General features: G+C 37.3%; 1 protein-coding gene across 11 annotated transcripts in view; it reads right to left on the bottom strand.

Annotated features, from left to right (window-relative positions):
• The window catches only part of TASP1 (taspase 1), a 310101-nt gene that overhangs the window by 272707 nt on the left and 13756 nt on the right, over window positions 1–23638 (bottom strand). For 10 of the 11 annotated variants that reach the window (XR_011494551.1, XR_011494552.1, XM_070485552.1 and 7 more), the window contains exons 3-4: window positions 23134–23201; window positions 21101–21169 (exon numbers count right to left, since the gene is read on the bottom strand). Coding sequence is in view for 8 of the 11 variants with exons in the window: in XM_070485552.1 (XP_070341653.1) it covers window positions 21101–21169; window positions 23134–23201 (137 nt within the window). In the remaining 3 variants the exon portion in view is untranslated. Of the gene's footprint in view, window positions 1–15547; window positions 15815–21100; window positions 21170–23133; window positions 23202–23638 lie in introns of all 11 variants that reach the window. The other variant, XM_070485555.1, reaches the window with a different exon arrangement.

Here is a 23638-nt window from a genome sequence, read left to right as displayed (position 1 = left end):
CTGGGGTTCGCCAGTTCAGATCCCAGGTGCAGACACGGCACCACTTGGCAAGCCATGCTGTGGTAGGTGTCCCACATATAAAGTAGAGGAAGATAGGCACGGATGTTAGCTCAGGGCCAGTCTTCATCCACATACACAAAAAAGAAAACAGGAGGAGGATTCGCAGCAGTTAGCTTAGGGCTAATCTTCCTCAAAAAAATAATTTGCAGAATGAACAAACAGGAGTTAATTACAACCAGATATAAGTAGAATAATTGACCACTGCAAATTATAATCCCTTAAGCAAGCTGATATTTATTCTTACAGGTTACTCCTTTAGAGAAATGCCAGGAAAATGTAATACAGTGTTAAGAATCTAATCTTTTCAACGAAATAAATTCAGGCAGTAGTATTTTCAGTTTCTAAAAGATAAAATTTTAAAAGCAAAGTATTTTTTAACCTTACTCATAACTTTCTAAGGAGACAAAGCTTTAAAAAGTAAGATCCTTTTGACTGCTTATCCCAGCAAAGAGAGGGTGGGAAAACCAAAAAGGTGAGTCGGGAGCTACACCCCCACCATGACATGGAAACCCTTCCCTATTAATGAAATTTGGAAACAGCAAGCCAAGGAAAAGATCTGTAAAGCATTACTCTTTCACTATAAACCACAACCTGTATTACCCATTTAATGTCCTTTGCTGAAAGCATAAAATAAAACAAGAACTGTTTGCAAGGCTATGGGGTATACTGTACCTCTGGGGATCTATTATGAGACCTCTATTAACAGCTCTTACAGATGCAAACAATTTAGTTCTCAAATGTTGTACAAATACTAGACTGGCATACTATAAAATCATTTTTATATAAAACTATTTATGTTTGTCCAATTTCCAATCTTCCTTTAAGGAGAAGCTAGACATTTACAGGAAATTACTAATATATTAGTATTTATACCCTGTTATTTAAGTGCAAATTCAACAAACACATCATGAGCTGAATGAAATATGGTAGAATGAAGTTATGTGATAATACAGTTTCTTGTTCAAAATTAAGTATGCTAAGATACCAAAATTATTTTAACTACTGCCTTCGTTAATAAGCAGGTAGCTTGATTAATCTAAAGTTGAGAAAAGGAAAAAAACCCAGCTTTTGAAACAAACTATTTCTTGAATCTTTTTTAAATAGAGTAATAAAAACAGGATGTATACCCCATGTTGTTATAGTCTCTTTCAAACTAACAGTGGTAAACTCTGCACAATCCACCTACTTTACCTGACACTACCCTAAGAAATACAAATTTCCTGGTATTTCATCATCAATTTTCATTATTTACAGGATGAATGGAGGCCAATGAAAATGTATTACCAAAAAATCATTTGGGGATTTTTTTTTGTTTAGCAGCCAATTAAGCTCAAATTTTCAAGAACTGGACTGTTGAAAGATTTCCAATTTAGATTCCTCTGTGGTGGTGTGGGTTAAGATTCATTCATTCAAAAAGTATTTATTGGACACCTATCTGCAAGGCCAATCTTTTCTGTAAAGAGCCAGATATATTATATAGTTCAGGCTTTGTGGGCCACACAGACAACTCTACAACTACTCGACTCTGCCTTTGTAGCATGAACACAGCCAGAGAAAATACACAAACGAATGAGCATAGCTATGTTCCAATAAAACTGCATTTATAAACACTGAAATTTCAATTGCATATAATTTTCTGGTGTCATGAAATATTATTCTTCTTTTGACTTTTTATCAACCACTTAAAAAGCAAAAACTATTCTTAGTTTGTGGGCCATTCAAGAACAGGTAGTCATCTAGACTTGGCTTTTAGGCCATAGTTTGTTAATCCTTGACCTAAACCATGGAGATACAGCAGTGAACAAAACAGAAAAATATCCTTGCTCACAAGGAGCCTCAACTCTACCTAAGGGAGACAGACAATAAGAAATTAAATAAATTAGACGGCATATTAGATAGCAGTAAATATGGTGGAGAAAAATGAAATGTGGTAGGAGGTAGGGAGTACTTACTGGACATGGTCAAAGAGCTACAAGGGGAAGACAAGAAGACCACAGGGGTAGTTACAATTTATTTTTCTTACTAAGTGTTTATTTTGACATAATTTCAGACTTACAGAAAAATGCAATAGTAGTATGGTCTCCAGAATATATGAAGAACTCCCATAACTTTCACTAACAATGAAAAAATTAACCAGTTAAAAAATGGGCAAAGGACTTAAATAGACTTCAATAGATATTTCTCTGAAGAAGATATACAAATGGTCAACAAGCACATGAAAAGATGTTCAACATCATTAGTCATTAGAGAATCGAAAACTGTAACCACAATGAGGTACCACCACTTCACACTCACGAGGATGGCTATAATCACAAAAACAAAAAATAACAAGTACTGGCAAGAACGTGAAGAATTTGCAACGCTTGCACATTGCTGTTGGTAACATAAAATGGTTCAGGTGCTGTGGCAACAGTTTGGTGGTTTGACAAAAAGTTAAATACAGAATTAGTTTATGACCCAGCAATTTGGTACTCAAACAAATACTTGTACAGGAACATTCACAGCAACAGAATTCACAATAGTAAAAAAGTAGAAACAATCCAAACGTCCATCAATGGATGAATGGGTAAACAAATTGTGGTATATACATGAATAATCTTAAATAATATTCCACACACAAAAAATGAAGTATTGATACATACTACAACGTGGATGAATCTTGAAAACATCATGCTTAGTGAAAGAAGCCAAACACAAAAGGCCACATATTGTATGATTCCATTTATATGAAATATCCAGAAGGTAAAGCCATAGACACAGAAAGTAGACCGGCAGTTGCCACGAGTTGAGGGGGGAGGGAATGAAAAGCAACTGCTGAGTGGGTACAGGGTTCCCTTTGCGGAGATAAAAATGTTTTGGAACAAGACAGAAGTAGAGGTGGCAGAACATTATGAGTGTTTAAATACCACTGAATGATTTGCTTTAAAATGATTAATTTTGTGATCCATGGAATTTCACCTCAATTAACAAGTAAGAAAGGCAGATGCAAAAGAATACATAATGCATGGCTCCATTTCAGAACAGCTTTACCCTGGAGTGCCCGGAAGGGGGCACGAAGGGTCTTCTAAGAGGACTGCAAATGTTGTGTTTCCTGATCTGGGTGCTGGTTACACAGGGCTATGTTCACTCTGAAAACTTCAAGGAGCTGTCCCCTTAAGATAAACGCATATACTTTTATATATGTATATACTTCAACAAAAAAGTTTTGAAACTATAATGTAAAATTTTGAAAATAAAAGAGTAATTGCAATTTTTTTAAAAAACTATACCATTGTGAAGCAAAGGATCCAAGGGTTCTCTCTGTATTACTTCCTACAACTGCATGTGAATCTACAATTACCTCAAATAAAAAGTTTTTTTTAAAAAATCAGAAAATGAAAACTTCTACATTCCCATCCTCAAAGATTCTGGTTTAGGTCATATGAGGCGAAGATAGGGAATCTTCATTTTTTTGAACAAGCTATCTCAAGTGATTCTGATCCAGCTGGACCATGGCCCTCACCTTGAGAAACTTCGACCTAAATGAACTCCACAAGCTGCTTAACTTCACTTTTTCCGTGAACTCCATCTTGAGGAGGCTTGTAAAGGCATCTGTGAGCAACAGCACGAAGGAGGTGGAGAGTAAGAAAGTACAAATGAGCCATGAGAAGCTACAAATGCTAACCACTCTGGCAGCCAGGATTCAATCTCAACTGGAGAAAAATTAGATGAATTGGAAAAAAGACTAATAAAATGTGAGATTCACTGGTAAAAGGACATACAAAGCTTTCCAGGTAATCATCACCGATGCAGCCACAAATATTATGCACAAATCAATGATTTTTCTTAGTATGTTTTCCATTAAGAAGTAGTGGAATGAAGATAAGATAAATGATGTTGGAAGTTAAATATCCTTTAAGAGGTTAGCGAGACAATGTTTAAAAATCAGTGCAATGTGCTTGTACTTGTGGTCATTTCTGGTACGTTCTTCACCACAAACACTGAAAATAATATTTTACTACTGGGACCAAAGGTAAAGAAGGGGACAATTTAGTTCAAGCTTAGTTGGCTTACAGAGGATTTTGATCTGCTCCTGCTCAAAACTCTTTGGAGTGATATATTTTAGTTCTGGTTCAAACTGCTTCAACGGGAAATTTTTTGAAAAGTCTTTGGTTTGACTGAAGTTCACTTTCAAAATAAAAAATTATATACTTTAGTCCAACTCCAAGCCTTGTTTTCAGCTGTACCTTGAACGGAAATACAGTCTTAGTTACATAATCTCCTAACTCAAAAAAGTAGCTGTCACTCAACCCCAGCAGACTGCAGCCCTGAGAGAATGCATGCTCCATGTGGCCAGAGCTCATTTTTTTCAAGAGAAGTTAGAAATCCACAGTTTTACGAGTCTCCTGATTTTTAAATGTTGGCAACAAATTCCAATTTTTAAGAACTAGTCTATGGGCCAATTAACACACATTTGTGATCTGTCTCTTCTACAAACTAAAGATTAATAACGTCTCAAGCTTCTCCAGATGCAGAAACTGAACTTCAGTAAGTCCTCGGTTTTCCACACAATACAGATTTTGACACAAATGCCAGTCCTAACAACAAATTATGATTTCATCTCATGATTAGTTGAATATTTAAAATAGTGAATATTCTTACTTCTTGCTACTTAAACAAGAATGATAAATACAGACTTAGCCATTTAACCCCCACTGTAGTCTAACCACCACGTGTCAACACACTTTACTAAGAAGAGCCAGGTTAGTGCTCAAAAATGCCACATACCTTCTGATTATGACAATTAGAACTTATAATACTTTTTTGCTTCTCCAAAATGAGTCAGATAAGCTTTCTATGCACAATTCACATGAAGAATGATGAAATATCATGGTATTTTTCTCAAGAGTACTTTAATCTCCATTAGTATAGACAATTTCACCTATAACTTTATCCAATGGTGAACTGCCATTATCAAAGTGATGAGATAACACAGTATTCTCTTTGGAGCAAAAACAAAAAACAAAAAGAAAATAATGCGCATACATAAAACTTACATAGCTACATATGAATGTTTAGGTAATATGAAAAAAATAAGAAAGATAATCAGGTGAAATAATTAAAGGATAATGAGAATCTGTCTATAAATCAGATACCAGATCCCACATAGTTTTTGTAAAAGTTGGCTCTTATGTTCTCAGTGTGAACTTTAGTGATTTCAAGATCAAGGTGATAAGCATGTGAAATTAAACAAGTATTAAATTTTGAAGAAATTATAGTATTCAGATGGACAATATTTATAGAAAGAAAGAAAAATTCTTGGGTAAACAAAGAAACAGTAACAAGGTAACCAATTGAGAAATCCTCTCAAGTACCATGCCTATGAAAATCACAATTAGCTTACCCAGGCCTTGCCCTTCCATCTTCCATCTTGCCCTTCCATCCCCAACGTGCCCATTTACCATTTCTCTGCATCTCTTTAGGATACAGGACATGGGCTCAAAGAGGGTAAATTACACTGCCCTTTGTCCATTTCTGAAAAAATGCTCAATAAAAAAAAGGTGAAACTATGATAAAACTTTTTTTCTTACTATTAATAAACTTTATTTATCTCTGTTAACCTTGTTTTCCATGACTGACTAAATGGAGAATATGGACAATTATAGAGATCTGCAACATTGACATCACAAGAAGATTATGGATTCCTCCTAATGTTTGGTAAAATAGTTACCTAAAAAGGAGAATTTCCACAAATGGAGCTAACTGCAGATCATGGTATCTGTTATTATGGGTCTACAGAAAACAAGGTCAGAAAGAAGCTGGACAGATCATCCAATTTAACATCCAGTTTGCAAGTAGCTGTTAACTACACCTTGCAAGATCTCCAGGGGAGTTATATCCATGTGATATGAGCATGTTGTATTAAAAAATGTGGGAAGCAGATAGCTCCCACACAACAGAGAGAGATTTACCACTATATTCTTAGTTAACGCTTGTGTACAGAAACCAGCAGATATTTGCAAATTCATTTTCAGGTCACTGAAAATAAAACCCAGAAAACCTACTTTCATTTATGTGTTGAAAACAAAGGTACATGAGATTATTTCTGCAGTGTTACTGCCTGTTCTTAGAGCTACCCTCTAAAACAGGATTATAAAAGAATATTTTCACTGATCTAGGGCAGGAGTGAGAACACAACAGAGGAGCGATGGTGGAAACAGGTGACCAGAACGCTACCTAAACCCCCCGCAATTACTCCTAAACGCAGAGGGAAACTTTGGAGTTGCACACCTGAGCCCGCGGGGAGAGTCTCTCCCCGCCATTGGCGGGGAGACCCAGCCTGGTGCTCGGGGCGCCCGGAGGGTCCCAGAGAGAGTCACGGAGGGTACGGAGGTCTCCCAGCTGCCGTTGCCCGCCCCGTGGGACTAGGGATTGCCGGAGATCTCGGAGAGGACCGGGGCTGGGGGAACTTTCAAAGGCCGGTTCTGCGACCCGGAGGGGAAGCGCCGGAGCTCCGCCCGGGCAGCAGACAAAACTCTCTGTCTGCCGTAAGCAGAGGGGCCACACTGAGCATTCACGGCTCCGGGAGAGGCCCGGAGAGAATCCCAGAGGGCGGGGCGACCCCCAGCTGCCGTTGCCCGCCCCGTGGGGCTAGGGATTGCCAGAGATCTCGGAGAGGACCGGGGCAGGGGGAACTTTCAGAGGCCGGTCCTGCGACCCGGAGGGGAAGCGCCGGAGTTCCGCCAGGCAGCAGACAAAACTCTCTGTCTGCCATTAGCAGAGGGGCCACGCCCAGCATTCAGGGCTCCCGGCAGAGGCCCGGAGAGAAGCCCAGAGGGCGGGGCGACCCCCAGCTGCCGTTGCCCGCCCCGTGAGGCTAGGGATTGCCGGAGATCTCGGAGAGGACTGGGGCTGGAGAGAGTTCCAGAGACCCAGCTTAGTAGCCTAGGGGGAAACCCTACAGGCTCACAGCAGCCTTGGGGAAAGCCTCTGCACAGCACCAGTAGAAGGCACCCAGCCGCCAGCCACAAGGCTGGAAGACCCCAGGGCAAAAGCAGCATAGCTAGGTGTACTAACCACAGACTGTAGAAGATGCCAATAGCTCTCCTGCGACCCATAGAGGACAAGTGAGTTTTGGTGGGTGCCGACAGCAACGGAGCGACAAATATAAGTGATCCCACCCCTGGCCGCTGGAAAAGCCCATAACACCGTTGCAGACCCCAAGGAGAGAGCACATCTAGGTGGGCTGCAACAGTAGGCACCTGCAGCCTGAAGCCCCCCTGTGACGGCCCCCACGGCAGAGGAGGGAATACAAAGGGCCACTGTGGCTACGAAGAGGGGCCCAGGCCCAGTTAGCAACTACGGACAGGGTTCCTGGTTGGTGAAGTATAAACAGCTGCTCCCCCCACCGCAGCAGCTGAAACAAGTGAAAGGAGCAACTAAACTCTATCTCCATGCGGAGGCACAAATCAACAACATCAAGCAATATGAAAAAATACATTAAATCTCCAGAACAGAAAGAAAGTAACAAATACACAGAAAACAATCCCAAAGAAAATGAGATATATAACCTAAATGATGATGACTTCAAAACAGCCATCATTAAGATTCTCAATGAGTTAAGAGAGAATTCTGACCGACAACTCAACGAGTTCAGGAGCTATGTCACAAAAGAGTTTGATACGATAAAGAAGAACCAAACAGAAATATTGGAAATGAAGAACACAATAGAGGAGATTAAGAAAAATCTAGATGCTCTGAACAGTAGGGCCGATAATATGGAGGAAAGAATTAGCAATTTGGAAGATGGCAATATAGAATTGTTGCAGGCAGAGGAGGAGAGAGAAGCAAGACTTAAAAGAAATGAAGAAACTCTCCGAGAATTATCAGACACAATTAGGAGATGCAACGTAAGGATTATAGGTATACCAGAGGGAGAAGAGAAGGAGAAAGGGGCAGAAAACCTATTCAAAGAAATAATGGCTGAGAACTTCCCAAATCTGGTGAGGGAGATGGATCTTCAGGTGACAGAAGCCAATAGATCTCCAAACTTTATCAATGCAAGAAGACCAACTCCACGGCATATAGTAGTGAAGCTAGCAAAAGTCAACGACAAGGAGAAAATATTAAGGACAGCCAGGCAAAAGAAACTAACCTACAAAGGAACCCCCATCAGGCTATCAGCAGATTTCTCAGCAGAAACTTTACAGGCTAGAAGAGAGTGGAATGATATATTCAAAAATCTGAAGGACAGAAATCTACAGCCGAGAATTCTCTACCCAGCGAAAATATCCTTCAAATACGATGGAGAAATAAAAACTTTCCCAGATAAACAAAAATTAAGGGAGTTCATTGCCACAAAACCTCCTCTTCAGGAAATCCTCAGGAAAACCCTCATTCCTGAAAAATCCAAAAAAGGAAAGGGGCTACAAAACCAAGAGCAGAGGAGATTAGTAGAAGGACAACAACAGAGAGTAGCAGCTCTACATCAGAACAGATTAAACCATGGGACGAGAAACAAAGGAAACTGAAGAAAACCGGAAAACAAGACACAAAATGGGAGTGGTAGGCCCCCACATCTCAATAATCACTCTAAATGTAAATGGATTGAACTCCCCAATCAAAAGACACAGAGTGGCAGGATGGATCAAAGAACAAGATCCAACAATATGCTGCCTCCAGGAAACACACCTCAGCCCCAAAGACAAACACAGACTCAGAGTGAAGGGATGGAGAACAATACTCCAAGCTAATAATGAACAAAAGAAAGCAGGTGTCGCTATACTAATATCAGACAAGGTAGATTTCAAAGCAAAACAGATAAAGAAAGATAAAGAGGGACAGTATATAATGATAAAAGGGACTCTCCACCAAGAAGACATAACACTTATAAATATATACGCACCCAACACAGGAGCACCAAAATTTGTAAAGCAACTCTTAATAGAACTAAAAGAAGACATCAACAACAATACAATAATAGTAGGGGACCTCAACACACCATTAACACCAATGGACAGAACATCCAGACAGAAAATCAACAAGGAAATAATAGAATTAAATGAAAAATTAGACCAGATGGACTTAATAGATATATATAGAACACTTCATCCAAAAACAGCAGGTTACACATTCTTCTCAAGTGCACATGGAACATTCTCAAGGATTGACCATATTTTGGGAACCAAAGCAAACATCAATAAATACAAGAGAGTTGAAATAATATCAAGCATCTTTTCTGATCATAACGCTATTAAACTAGAAATCAACTACAAGAAAAAAGCAGAGAAAGGGGCAAAAATGTGGAGACTAAACAACACGCTTCTCAACAAACAATGGATCATTGAAGAAATTAAAGAAGAAATCAAATATTATCTGGAGACAAATGAAAATGAGAACACGACATACCAAATCATTTGGGATGCAGCAAAAGCAGTCCTAAGAGGGAAATTCATCGCAATACAGGCTCACCTCACTAAACAAGAAAAAGCTCACGTAAGCAACCTCAAACGACACCTAACAGAACTAGAAAAAGAAGAACAAACAAAGCCCAGAGTCAGTAGAAGGAGGGAAATAATAAAAATAAGAGCAGAAATAAACGATATTGAAACAAAAAAGACAATAGAAAGGATCAATGAAACAAAGAGTTGGTTCTTCGAAAGAATTAACAAAATTGACAAACCCCTAGCCAGACTCACCAAGAAAAGAAGAGAGAAATCGCAAATTAATAAAATCAGGAATGACAGAGGAGAAATCACAACAGATACCAATGAAATACAAGAGATCATAAGAGAATACTATGAAAAACTATATGCCAACAAATTGAACAACCTGGAAGAAATGGACAAATTCCTAGACTCCTACAATCTCCCCAAACTGAATCAGGAAGAAATGGAGAATCTGAATAGACCAATCACAAGTAAGGAAATAGAAACGGTAATCAAAAACCTCCCCAAAAACAAGAGTCCAGGACCAGACGGCTTCTCTGGAGAATTCTACCAAACATTCAAAGAAGACTTAATACCTATTCTCCTCAAACTGTTCCAGAAAATTGAGAAAGATGGAGAACTCCCTAACACATTCTATGAAGCCAACATCACTCTGATCCCCAAACCTGACAAGGACAACACAAAGAAGGAGAACTACAGGCCGATGTCACTGATGAACATAGATGCAAAAATCCTCAACAAAATTTTGGCAAACCGATTACAGCAATACATCAAAAAGATTATACACCATGATCAAGTGGGATTTATACCAGGGACACAGGGATGGTTCAACATCCGCAAGTCAATCAACGTGATACACTACATCAACAAAATGAAAAACAAAAACCACATGATCATCTCAATAGATGCAGAGAAAGCATTCGACAAGATCCAACACCCATTTATGATAAAAACCCTCAGTAAAATGGGTATAGAAGGAAAGTACCTCAACATAATAAAGGCCATATATGATAGACCCACAGCCAACATCATACTCAATGGACAAAAGCTGAAAGCCATCCCTCTGAGGACAGGAACAAGACAAGGGTGCCCACTTTCACCACTCCTATTCAACATAGTACTGGAGGTGCTGGCCAGAGCAATTCGGCAGGAAAAAGAAATAAAAGGAATCCAAATAGGTAACAAAGAAGTAAAACTCTCGCTGTTTGCAGATGACATGATCTTATACATAGAAAACCCCAAAGAATCCACAGAAAAACTATTAGAAATAATCAACAACTACAGCAAAGTAGCAGGGTATAAAATTAACGTGCATAAATCAGTAGCATTTCTATACACTAACAATAAACTAACAGAAAAAGAACTCAAGAACTCTATCCCATTCACAATCGCAACTAAAAGAATAAAATACCTTGGGATAAACTTAACCAAGGAAGTGAAGGATCTATACAATGAAAACTACAAGACTTTCTTGAAATAAATAGGCGATGACATAAAGAGATGGAAAGACATTCCTTGCACATGGATTGGAAGAATAAACATAGTTAAAATGTCCATACTACCTAAAGCAATATACAGATTCAATGCTATCCCAATCAGAATCCCAAGAACATTCTTCACAGAAATTGAACAAACAATCCTAAAATTCATATGGGGGAACAAAAGACCGCGAATTGCTAAAGCAATCCTGAGCAAGAAAAACAAAGCCGGCGGAATCACAACCCCCGATTTCAAAACATACTACAAAGCTACAGTGATCAAAACAGCATGGTACTGGTACAAAAACAGGTCCACAGATCAATGGAACAGAATTGAAAGCCCAGAGATAAAACCACACATCTATGGACAGCTAATCTTCGACAAAGGAGCAGAGGGCCTACAATGGAGAAAAGAAAGTCTCTTCAACAAATGGTGCTGGGAAAACTGGACAGCCACATGCAAAAGATCGAAAATTGACCATTCTTTTTCACCACACAGCAAAATAAACTCAAAATGGATCAAAGACCTAAAGATTAGGCCTGAGACAATAAGTCTTCTGGAAGAGAATATAGGCAGTACACTCTTTGACATCAGTTTCAAAAGAATCTTTTCGGACACTGTAACTCCTCAGTTGAGGGAAACAATAGAAAGAATAAACAAATGGGACTTCATCAGACTAAAGAGTTTCTTCAAGGCAAGGGAAAACAGGATTGAAACAAAAAAACAGCTCACTAATTGGGAAAAAATATTTACAAGCCACTTATCCGACAAAGGGTTAATCTCCATAATATACAAAGAACTCACACTGCTTAACAACAAAAAAACAAACAACCCGATCAAAAAATGGGCAGAGGACATGAACAGACATTTCTCAAAAGAAGATATGAATATGGCCAATAGACACATGAAAAGATGTTCATCATCGCTAATCATCAGGGAAATGCAAATCAAAACTACACTAAGATATCACCTTACCCCCGTTAGATTGGCAAAAACATCCAAAACCAAGAACGACAAATGTTGGAGAGGTTGTGGAGAAAGAGGAACCCTCATACACTGTTGGTGGGAATGCAAACTGGTACAGCCACTATGGAAAACAGTATGGAGATTTCTCAAAAAGTTAAAAATAGAAATACCCTATGACCCAGCCATCCCATTACTGGGTATCTATCCTAAGAACCTGATATCAGATATCTCAAGAGTCCGTTGCACCCCTATGTTCATCGCAGCATTATTTACAATAGCCAAGACGTGGAACCAGCCTACATGCCCAGAAACTGATGATTGGATAAAGAAGATGTGGTATATATACACAATGGAATACTACTCAGCCAAGAAAAAAGACGAAATTGGCCCATTCACAACAACGTGGATGGACCTCGAGGGCATTATGTTAAGCGAAATAAGTCAGTCAGAGAAAGACGAACTCTATATGACTCCACTCATAGGTGGAAATTAGTATATTGAGAAGGAGATCTGATCGGTGGTTACCAGGGAAAAGGGGGGGTGGGGGGAGGGTACGGAGGGGGAAGTGGTGTACCCACAACATGACTAACAAAAATGTACAACTGAAATCTCACAAGGTTGTAATCTATCATAACATTAATAAAAAAAAAAAAAAAGAATATTTTCACCAAAATAGTAGCCACTTATAAACAATTAAGTATGCTTTACTGAGATACATACTATTGTTTATGTTTTTAGCCAATTAATATTACATTAATAAAGACTGGAAAGTTTAAGAATTAATAGACTTTAACCAATAAATTTCAGCAGAGTTAGCCAAAACACATTTTTACTAGGCCCAAATGAAGTATCTTTCATTCATTAATACAGAACCACGGGGCATACTTAGACATCTAAGCCTCAATTATCTAAAAAGAGTTCCTAGGGAAACAAAATACTTTCCATTTTCATTCTGTAACTGCTCCTTAACGAGAGAAAGTATTTTTTCTTTTTTGGCATTCTCTCTTTTCTCTCTACCTCAGGACATATTTACAGATGCACTGGCTGCTTTACAGACATGCTAAAAGTTCTTGCTGTGGTTGATCAAAGTTGGAATGCCTGAGGAAATTACTCAACTTAGACAGCCTGGAATTATATCTAGCCAAATAGCTACAGTGCTCTACTTTTAACATGTGTTAAAGTAATATTTTAGCTATCCTGGATGTAAGTTGAGAGAACATTTGTCTGCATCACATTCTATGCACACTTGAGTCAAATACAGTATGTTGAATACCTAGCTTTAGTATCTGTGACAGTTCATTTTTTTAACTATTCAATTACACTAAAGATAACATACTTGATGTTAAAAAAAAATCTCTCACACACAACAGTATATGTATTAGGAACTAAGACTTTTTATGATCTTCTTAAACCATCCAAGTTCTTCTGAAAAATGTCAGAATAAATGCAACAAATGTTGATATTTGTTCATTAGAGCATCTGTTGATCTGGCACACAATAATGTGCCAAAAAATAGAATGACATTTTTCTCTATTTTAATATTTTAATAAAATATTACTAAATATTTTAACAAAAAAGCAATGAACATCTGTACTCACCTCCTATTATTAATCTGCCTAATTTTCAAATAAAAATATAATATAATTAAGCAGAAAAATGACATCACAGCAGTTTATTTTCATGTTCCTTTTTAATTGAAAGCCACAGAATTGTAGTACAAAGAGTTACTTGTCAAACATAACACAAATCTCTAAAATAAAATATTGGCTTCAATAGACTTGCACATCTGAAATAGTTTTAAACTTTGTTTTGGTTGGATTCTTTACGATGTCCAGGAAGAGCTTAGCACACACGGTACCTGCAATTGTCTTTTCCACATGAGCTACAATTGAAAAGACAAATGTGGCTGTTTCTCTACTAAAGCCAAATTTGGCATCCACTTATACTTCCCTTCAACCTAAATAATCACAGCTTTTAACCATGCTGACAATAATATGGAAATATCACTCAAAAAGAACCTAACAGACCACAGGATTATAATAACTTTAACCTTCCTTCTATGAAAAGTGAAGTGAGGACATGGTCAGAACTAAGGGGGAGAGAGAGGTTTACTAACTTAGAAGTAGTAACTCATAACTATGATATATTTAATTAAAAAGACTCCAGCACACTAGAAAATGTTAACATCTGCACATATTCCAAGAGAGGAAAACATAAATGAGTTCCTCACTCTGAATTTTCTGAGAAATCTAATAAATGTTACAGTGCTGATACCCTATGTTATGGTATACGCATGTCTTGAACTGTCAGGAAATGTGTTACCATGCAGGAGGCTGGACCCTGCCTGAGAATGACTGCCAGGAAAAACTCCCTTGTAGTGGAAATGGCCAAAGCACTTTTGTCAACCAGGATGCCTAGGATTCAATTTTAAGCTGTTTGCTCTGCTATAGTGAGATGCAATCCTTCATTATTCTAACACTTAGGTAAAGCCTGCCACACACACAAAAATTAGATAACAGAGAGAATGAAGGAAAAAAAAACTGAAGTAATGTTTGTTCTGTTTTGAACAGGATTTAGGATACGATCTTGATGGGATTCCTAAAAATTATGTAACTTAAGTTTCTTCCTCATTCCTTTCCATAGTCTTAATAAAGGCCTGGGTCTGAGAGATGGAAAAAACTTAAAATCAAAAGGCAGTCTTTCAGATTGAACTACATGATATCAGCCTGTGATTTTGCTGAACACAGAAAAATCCTTAGCCTAGCTCCTTCATTACCAAAAGCAAAAAAACAAAAAACAGTAGACGTTAGGTTACAAAAATTGATGCCCCCAAATGATACAGATCCAAACATACACTCTCTCTCACACACACACACACACAAAATGATTAAATAATCACAACATTATAAACCCAAGGGCCAATGAACCTAATATCTCTATTAATATAGGACAGGAAGACATTTTACACTCAATCCAAAAGTCTAAAGTGCTTCCACATAACCAAAACACAGGATTACCACCAACTCCACCACACTACCAAATGTAGCTTTAAGTAGCTCAAAACTGAAGTCCAAAATGTAGTATATTCTCAGAGAGTTAACAACCCCCAGAGCAAAATAAGGGCTCACACATCAAGCCATATGCTCCTCAGGACTGCTAAGTCTGGTCTTGGACCATATCTTCTACCAGATTCAGCCAAGAATACATCTGATAAGGTCTACAGAGCTCATGAAGAAATGGCTAGAAAAGGGTGAAAAACTGTTCATGTTCCCATCAGTACAAAATAAAACATAACAAGCTCTGTACTTAAGTGTCTCGAGTTGGCCAAAAACTAATACATGATTTTGAACCAGTGTAAAATTAATTTGGAGTGTAAGAATTGATTCAGTTTTCTTTTCATTCTAAAAAAATTAAAAGAAAAAAAAAAAATCACTGCTTTTCCACCAAGCAGGTACTTTGTGCTAGAGAGCACGTTTAATCTCTAGGGTCTTAGAAAAAGAGCAGATGTACCTAATGTGTAAACACAAACAGTAAGTTACAAGTTGCCCCTTAGTACTAAAGGCAAGAATCAGCATCAGCACTCAAAAAAGTGTTTTTAAAAGAGCGTAACTTACTTTTACTGTCCCAGGCTAACTGGGTTCTGTCTGGTGCTTCTTTGTCTGCACATGGCCACCCACAGCCTGTCTTCTAATTAAATCAATGCTCTAGCAGCAGAACAAGCAAACAAGTTGCCTCCCATCTGCGTACAGCTCTTCAGGACACATTTCCCTTGGTCAGAAGGTGGCAATTCTTGGGAGAGGTGATTTTCTCTGCCTCTTCACAAGAAGAACATGGATACTTGGCTGGATGCAACTCCATGAAGTGTAACTGTGTGTGTACACCTCAAAAAATAAAACAAAAAATGCAGAGAAACATAAAGACTCTATAAACAGCTGGAATACACAGAAATACTGAAGCACCACTGGAACAGTGCTAAACAGGCAAAACAGGGTCTTTGACTGAAATAATCAATGATACCAAGGTGAAAAAAAGGTAAAAAAAGCATCTAAAGTCAAAACTCAAATTTCACGCAATGAAAACATTTTAAGTACTACAAAGGGAAAAAGGTAAAACTCCTTGCTTCAAATACATAAAAAAGGACTTGCCCTCCATTACAGAGAATAGAAGATATTACCAATGGAAAAGAAAAATGAGACTTCCAAGGGTGGTAGATCTAAAATTACACTCATCAGTCACATTATGGTTAATGGGCACTTGTGTATACATGAGCTAAATGCATCAAGCAGTCTTTCCAATGTGTGGAAACTAGGCGTGAAGAAAGAGGTGGAGGACGCAAGGAACCACTGAAATACTCAGCTACCCTCTGCTTATGAAAAGATGATTTCTGAAAAACAAAACGTGTAGAAAAATGGAGATGTTCATTTATTTAAATAATTTTTTAACCTCACAAATAAAGAGAAATGACTGTAAAGCAGATGATCCTACTTTTTTGCAATAAAAACAAAATAGTGAAGTCAGGTAGGGAGCAGGGTGTGGTTAAGCACCAATTCGCAAAGAAATCCCACCAGTGAACTTGCTCTAGGTTTGGTGAGAGAAAAGTGTGTATATGAGCCCTTCGCAATGTTCCCTTCCATCCTAGGTATGCCCATATGCCAGAAGCAAGCCACATCGTGTCCATGACACCTAAGTATTTCAAGGACTGGCAGGTCTCAGGTGCTCGCCCTCCCCCGAGGCACACAAGACAATTCCAGCCAAGGGATATAGCCAAGGGAAGGGGGTGTGGCAGCTGCACAGGGACCTGGGCTATGGTCCACCAATAACAAACTATTCAACAGTGATGACACTGGAGATCCCTGCTTTAAAGAAATGCAGGTAGAGCTGGCTCTGGGTATAAGAGGATGTAGAGATACACATAAATGTGTAACAATATTATATATAGTAATATAAATACATAATAATGCAAATACCTACTTTTTTTTCTCTCATACTCCAAACTATCAGTCATCTGGATAAGAAGTTACTTCTTAAAGGATTCTTCTAGAGTTTATAAGCAAGCATTATATTGGATTACAGAGATCCAAAGACAATGGACTGATTTTAGCAGTCACATAAAAATTTGTACCCAATATAATCTCCTCTTTAAATGCTAAAGCATTTGGACAATAAACTAGTTTGAACCATGTACTACCATCTTCTCTGATCACAGAGAGCCTTAAAAGATGAATCAAGTCAACAAAAGAACTACAGGATCCACTTAAACATAACCAAATTCCAACAAAACATTTTTAACAAAGGAGCCTGTGCAAGTTGCCTTTCACTACATGAAATTTAAAAGCTATACCTATCACTATTTTTAAAGCACAGTATTCTACCTACCAAAATAATAGTTTCCAAAATGAATTGACCAAAATGTCTCAAAAGCTACACAAGGATCTTCAAAATCTCAGTCAGATTCATTAATCTTCTCACACAAGACTACAAATAACCTCTCAAAAGTCTGTCATTCACATTTCACCTATTATTCCTTATTAGAACTTTTAAAACAAGGTCTTAGTAGTTTTTTAGAAAAATATGATGTGCAAAGGGAACTTCACTAAGTATTTTATGAATAGTTCATTTTCTATCAATCTATGAAAGACTTTCTACTTTAGCAGTGGCATCATTACTCATCCAGTCCATCATGACTATCTCCAATTTCCTCAAAGAAGAAATTCATATCAGAAGCTATACGATGTGAAACATGCAAAATTATGGTCCAGAACCTAAAATCCACTGTCACTATCTGAACCAAAACTATTTCAAAAGCAGTCATGAAAACAATTGTCTTCCACATGTATAGCCCCAGATATGAGGATCAAATTCTTTCACAATATTTATCTTCTCTACTAAGCGTGAAATCAGAGTTGTACTACCCAATGGATAGAAGTCACTTTCCCATCAGTTATAAGGATAATCTCCAAAAAGCTATAAATAAAAATGAAACGAGATCAAATCAATTTAAGAATAAATTATTAAAATATGATCTATAAATTGACCTTTCCATTCCCTTCCCCATATTTTGAAGACAAACAAAATTTGCTATGGAGCCATATCATTTTCATTTCCACACCGCAGGACACCCCTCACAGGGGAATCGCCAAGGGAAAAGCTCGCCAGTTTAATGAGCAGGAACTTACAAACTCACCTCCCTCCCTTATTTAAATGAAGGGAACACCCCCTTTGTGTCCAGAAGTGGTAGTCTTAGGATGACACCATTTGTCTGCAGCAGTAACCCAAAAAAGATGAAACTACACAAGGTAATTGGTTTCCAAGAAAAGCTCAAAAACGATGTGTCTAGTTGGCCTGCATAAGTGTGTGAGAGTGTGTGTGTGTGTGTGTTTAAATTTCTTTCTCTTTCACCTTGTTTCTTCCTCCTCTGTGGCGCTGAGTTGATATCAGTGTACTTTTCACCATTTGGGTAAGTGCAAATTTTCATATTTTTTAAAATACAAAGCTAAATATCCTTTGTAGCCAATAAGGACTATTAAGCCATTTCAGTCATTTCATCCACCATTAGTAAAGTGTTCAAGGAATTCAAACCAATTTTAGTATCTGCCTAAGTAGTACTGTAACAGGCAAGTTTAAAAAGTACAGTTTTTCTTAGTCAAAAAGCATATCCCAAAGTCAAAAAGAAAAGGTATGATGATTGTCCAGACCTATTCAATAATTAGGACAAGACTTAGCTCTACTGACCAAAACTAAAGATAAGTAGCTACTCTCAAACATAAACAGTATAAATCAGACTCTGTGGGACTTTTTAGCAGACTGAAAAGACTCGATATTGTTACCTGTATTTTTTTAAACACAGAAAACAACAGAGTCCAATTTTCTTATATCTTTCCACTGACCCAAACTATTACAATACTTCTTCAACTGAACTTTTTATTTGAAAACCTCACCCTGTTAGGTGGTGAATCACAATAACACAAGGTGACTAAAACCGCAGGGGGCAGTATAACCATGACTTCCAACAATATTCTTAGGAAAATTTTTTCAGTTTAGTGTACCTTGGCCTTTAAACTACTAAAATATATTTCAATCAAACATTCCATATAAAAATAAAATTTTAATGATAATTAATTAAAATTCTTCCCCAAATTTAACAATTAAAGGGGGGAAGTACACTAAACTCACTCGGGCCAGGATCCTCCTACACTACCATTATCCACATAACATAGTTCAATCAAAGATACTAGAACAAGTTTGTTCAAAAAAGAACTTCATATCTACACTCTTAAAAAACACAGGTCATCATTCAAAATTATAAAGCTCACTATTCCAAAAGGTATTTTTAATCATTTTTAAGTATAAATATGTAAACTCTCTAAAAGTAAGATTGATTCATCACTGTGGGAAAATGTAAGGAAACAGTCAACATGATTATCAAAGTTATTCTAAGATGAAAAATTAAAAATTAAATTTTAACCTTTTTAAAGTTACTCTAAGATGAAAAGAAAAAGAAAAACAATTTTACTCAATTTTGTATTCATGGTTGCCATTATAGTCTATCCCTCAGCTACTCATTAACCTTCTTTCCCCAGACCCACACTGACTCCATGCACTAGTAAATCTCAGGACATTATCTTCTGCACAAAGGAGAGTAATTTCAATTAATAATTGAATTAAGTTGGATGAAGTTTTCCTTGGGTGCGTGCTTTGAGTAAAGGTAAGATTTGGTGGTAAGTACACCAACCTGCTTTCTTACATCACTTTTCTCCTTTTATCCACAATATATAATTAACCTTTTCTTGACACTGTAAAACATGTCATTAATAATTACCATAAATATTCACCTCATATATATCATTTCCAAAGCACCTCATAATAGTAATAATCACTAACATTTAAGGAGTGTTTACCATGTGCCACACACTATTCTAAGTGATTGCCATAAGTTAACTCAGTTAATCTTCAGAACTTCAGAATTAAGTAGGAATTACTATCCGCATATTATAAATAGGAAAACTGAGTCAAGGAGAGGCTGTGAGGTACCCAGGGACACATGACTAATGATTGGTAGAGTTGGTATAAGATGTATCGGTCATGATAGGAGAGGACCACATATGCCAAGTCAGATGCCTCAGAACTGGTGTCCATCATATATGTTCACCTTCCTTGACTGCACTAGGACCAAGCTGAAGGCAGTGACAGGGGAGGTTAAAATCTACAAAGTATGAGAAAAAGTGTAGCTCCACAATTAAGTAGGGGAATGCAGAAAACACAGCTAGGACTTTTGGTAAACTCTTGGGCAATTTTCACAGGGAAAAGCAAGGCCTGGACTGACAGGGTAGGTGCACTGATAAGAGAGCCTAAACAAAAGGGCCACAATCCAGCCACCAAGGGAAGAGTTATTACTCTATCACCTCCTCCCTCAAACTCATCACTGTTTTATCTTCATGTCTTATTTGATGCCCCAAGTACTCTTCTCAACCAGAAAACTATTTGTTCCTTATAATCCTCTAAACTGACTGACACAAATCTATCTTCTCTAAGGTTGAGCAGCAGAAGTGAGTCTTCTGAAGGCTTCAATATCCCCAAAAGAAACGCATCCTCAAGGTTCCAGAATAAGAGAACTGAGAGATCCTTTGGAGTACAAAGAATTATGAATTTGAGAGCCTTCCCCACTGAATTCCTCAATGTCTGCAGTTACCTGGAGACCAGCCAACAATTACACTGCACAAGACATACTTCACAGAACATAGCCTCAGAATATATATTTAACTGTTAGCTTTGTGAAGAAACTGCCCCTTCCGCTTTAGACACTTCTAGACAGCAGAACTTTTTGTTTTCTAAACAATGGAACATATATTCCTTTTGGAGGGAGTTAAGAAATTTTCCTATTGAAAATACTGAGGGAATTTAAGTATCCAGTCACCAGTAACTTTTGTATTCATGAAATTCACAAAGTGGGAAAAGGGAGTTTAATGAATTTTTATATTACTTAGAGAAGTCTTCAATGAAAAAAGCCTAACAATATCACAGCATTCTTCATAACTTTGTCAATATTGTTAGGAAACATTGGTCATATAATTGATGGTTGACTAACTCAACAGTTTCGAGTCACTGAAGAATAATGAACATAAACTCTCAACTATTTTAAATAAAACATAAACAGAGAAAAGAAATACCTCAAGTTCCACCAGAGCTGCAGTCACTGCATCTGTTGCTAGAGCACCAGCCTGTAGCTTTTCAATTGCCTACAAAACCAAGGGGAGAGATTATTCACTGTAAAACTAAAACTTCTCAAACATACCCAGAAACTTTCCAAAGGCTTAAAGATGTGTGGGAGACACTTACAGTTAACAAAAACTGATCACTAGTTCCATTCCATACTTCAAGATATAAGCTACTTAGATTTAAAACAAGTAAGCGTTTATATTCAGAATAACTGATGATACAGCTCACTTACTATTATTCAAATTAAAACAATGAATAAAATCTAGCCACTAAATGCAAAGCAAGCACAGGGAATTTAGTAAGTGAAAGGCCTTTATTCATCACAGGGCAATTCAAAATAGCCATAGAAATTATATGAATTCAGTTCGGTTCAAATATCCTGCCAATTCATATTTTAGACAGATAATTGAATCCCAGACTAAGCTAACAACGTCTTCTCCACTGTTACTATACTACAGAAAACAGTGACTCTCAGTCATAGAGGCATTTCAGAACCCTTAGATGGTCACATACACATGACAAAAGCATTTTTGATACTATAATGTATTTTATATTGAGATAAATCATATTCTTTTGTAATATAAACTACAGAGAATAAAGGTCTATAAAATCATCTTGCTTCTTGGGTATAAGTTAAGATAGGAAAGAGAGAGAAGGAAAACTGATTTCTAAATGAACTATTAAAGCTTCAGTTTAGTCAACAAAAAGAAAGCTCAAAAACTAAAAACTGTTTTCCTCATCAAACTTTTAATAAGTTCATTCATTGTATAAATTGAGGATGCTGATTATACATTCCAAATGTATTCTAGGATTATCCTTCTATAAAAGTAAAACAGTATTTCTTTTCCATTTGATAATGAGATTTCACAGTTTGAAAATAAGATAAAAAATATAAAATAGCTTAGAAAACTTTTAGCTTTACTATAAATTTTTTAAAAACAATGACAAAATATTCTTATTCATTTATGGAATTTCATTCATAAGAAAAAGCTTAGATCTCTCATAAAGTATAATCTTTCTTTTAAATGGTATGTAAATATAAATGAAAAGAGCTGAGAGAGAACCATATTTACCTGATATACAATATCCAATATTTGCATAAAAAGTAATGGAAGGTTTGCCTACAAGAGTATATAGTCAAGATCAAAATAAAAACAAACAGTTTTTCTTCTGAGTCCATTCCTGCCTCCACATTAAGTATTCAACAATCTAGCAAAACCTCAAAAACCAAAGAGACAAAAGCACAACAAAAGTACAAGGGCAAAGCTAAACTCAGGGATGACAATGAATTTGCTGTGATACAAACTACGTGATGAAAAACAGAAGGAAAAAGTACAGGATAATCTCCCTAAAAAAGCACCCATTTTAATTTTTTATTTTTTTCTTCCCTTCATAGAAAGACACATTGGCTGCCTTTGAGCTGTTTTTCTCAACCCCTTCTATAGAGCTCAACACCTTTGCAAAGATTTTAAAATATATGATTATGTGCCCACAATTCCAAAAATACAGACTTTAGGGGCTGGCCTGTGGCGCAGTGATCAGGTTCACACACTCTGCTTCAGCAGCCCAGGGTTCACCAGCTCAGATTCCAGGCGTGGACCTATGCACCACTTATCAAGCCATGCTGTGGCAGGCGTCCCACATATAAAGTAGAGGAAGATGGGCATGGATGTTAGCTCAGGGCCAATCTTCCTCAGCAAAAAAGAGGCGGATTGGCAGCAGATGTTAGCTCAGGGCTACTCTTCCACAAAAAAAGAAAAAAAATACAGACTTTAATCTGGGAAAGGAAGGGAAAGATCTAACTAAGCATCATTTGGAGAATAAAAAACACAAAACAAAACAAAAAAAGACTTCACAAATAAAAGCAAAATAATTTTGTGGTCCAAAACAAAGACTGTCTTATAAGTCAAACCTCAAAATTTTGAATTTCAAGGTAAAGCTGCTTTACACCAAAAGTGAATAGTTATCCACATTCTCTTCATACCTTCTGACAAGCTCGTTTGCATACATGTTTATACTCCTTGGCTTTGGATTCAGAATGATAACCTGCACCTGTTGTGGAAAATACCAACCAATTGTTAGTTATCATTAAAATATCAGAGACCTTGCTCATATTACATAGATAGTTCATACAAACTGATGCTCTTCTAGTGACAATAAACTATTGTCCTAACTGTATGGAGTTCTAAAAATCTAATAGCTTCTTTCTCCATCATAAGCCTGTTTAATACCATGCCTTATCTCCTTTTTCGAAAGCTGTTTTCCTGCCAGAGGCACTAGAACAGCTCATGCCCCCAAAGAGGCTTGATCAAGGTCACCTCTCCTCTTGAAAACCTCTCTCCAAAGTCAGAAGCTTTTTTGGTCTGGAGTTGATAACCCTGGCAGTGTCAGGGACAGAGTCCCTTGAACTTCCTCTCTGTTGACCCTTTAGAAAGCCACTGCCATTTGGGAAATTACTGTGCAGAATCCAGAATTCTTAAGAGTAACTA

The sequence above is a fragment of the Equus asinus genome, chromosome 15 (genome assembly GCF_041296235.1).
Source record: "Equus asinus isolate D_3611 breed Donkey chromosome 15, EquAss-T2T_v2, whole genome shotgun sequence".
Classification (NCBI taxonomy): Eukaryota; Metazoa; Chordata; class Mammalia; order Perissodactyla; family Equidae; genus Equus; species Equus asinus.
This window is presented reverse-complemented; position numbering and strand designations above follow the sequence as displayed.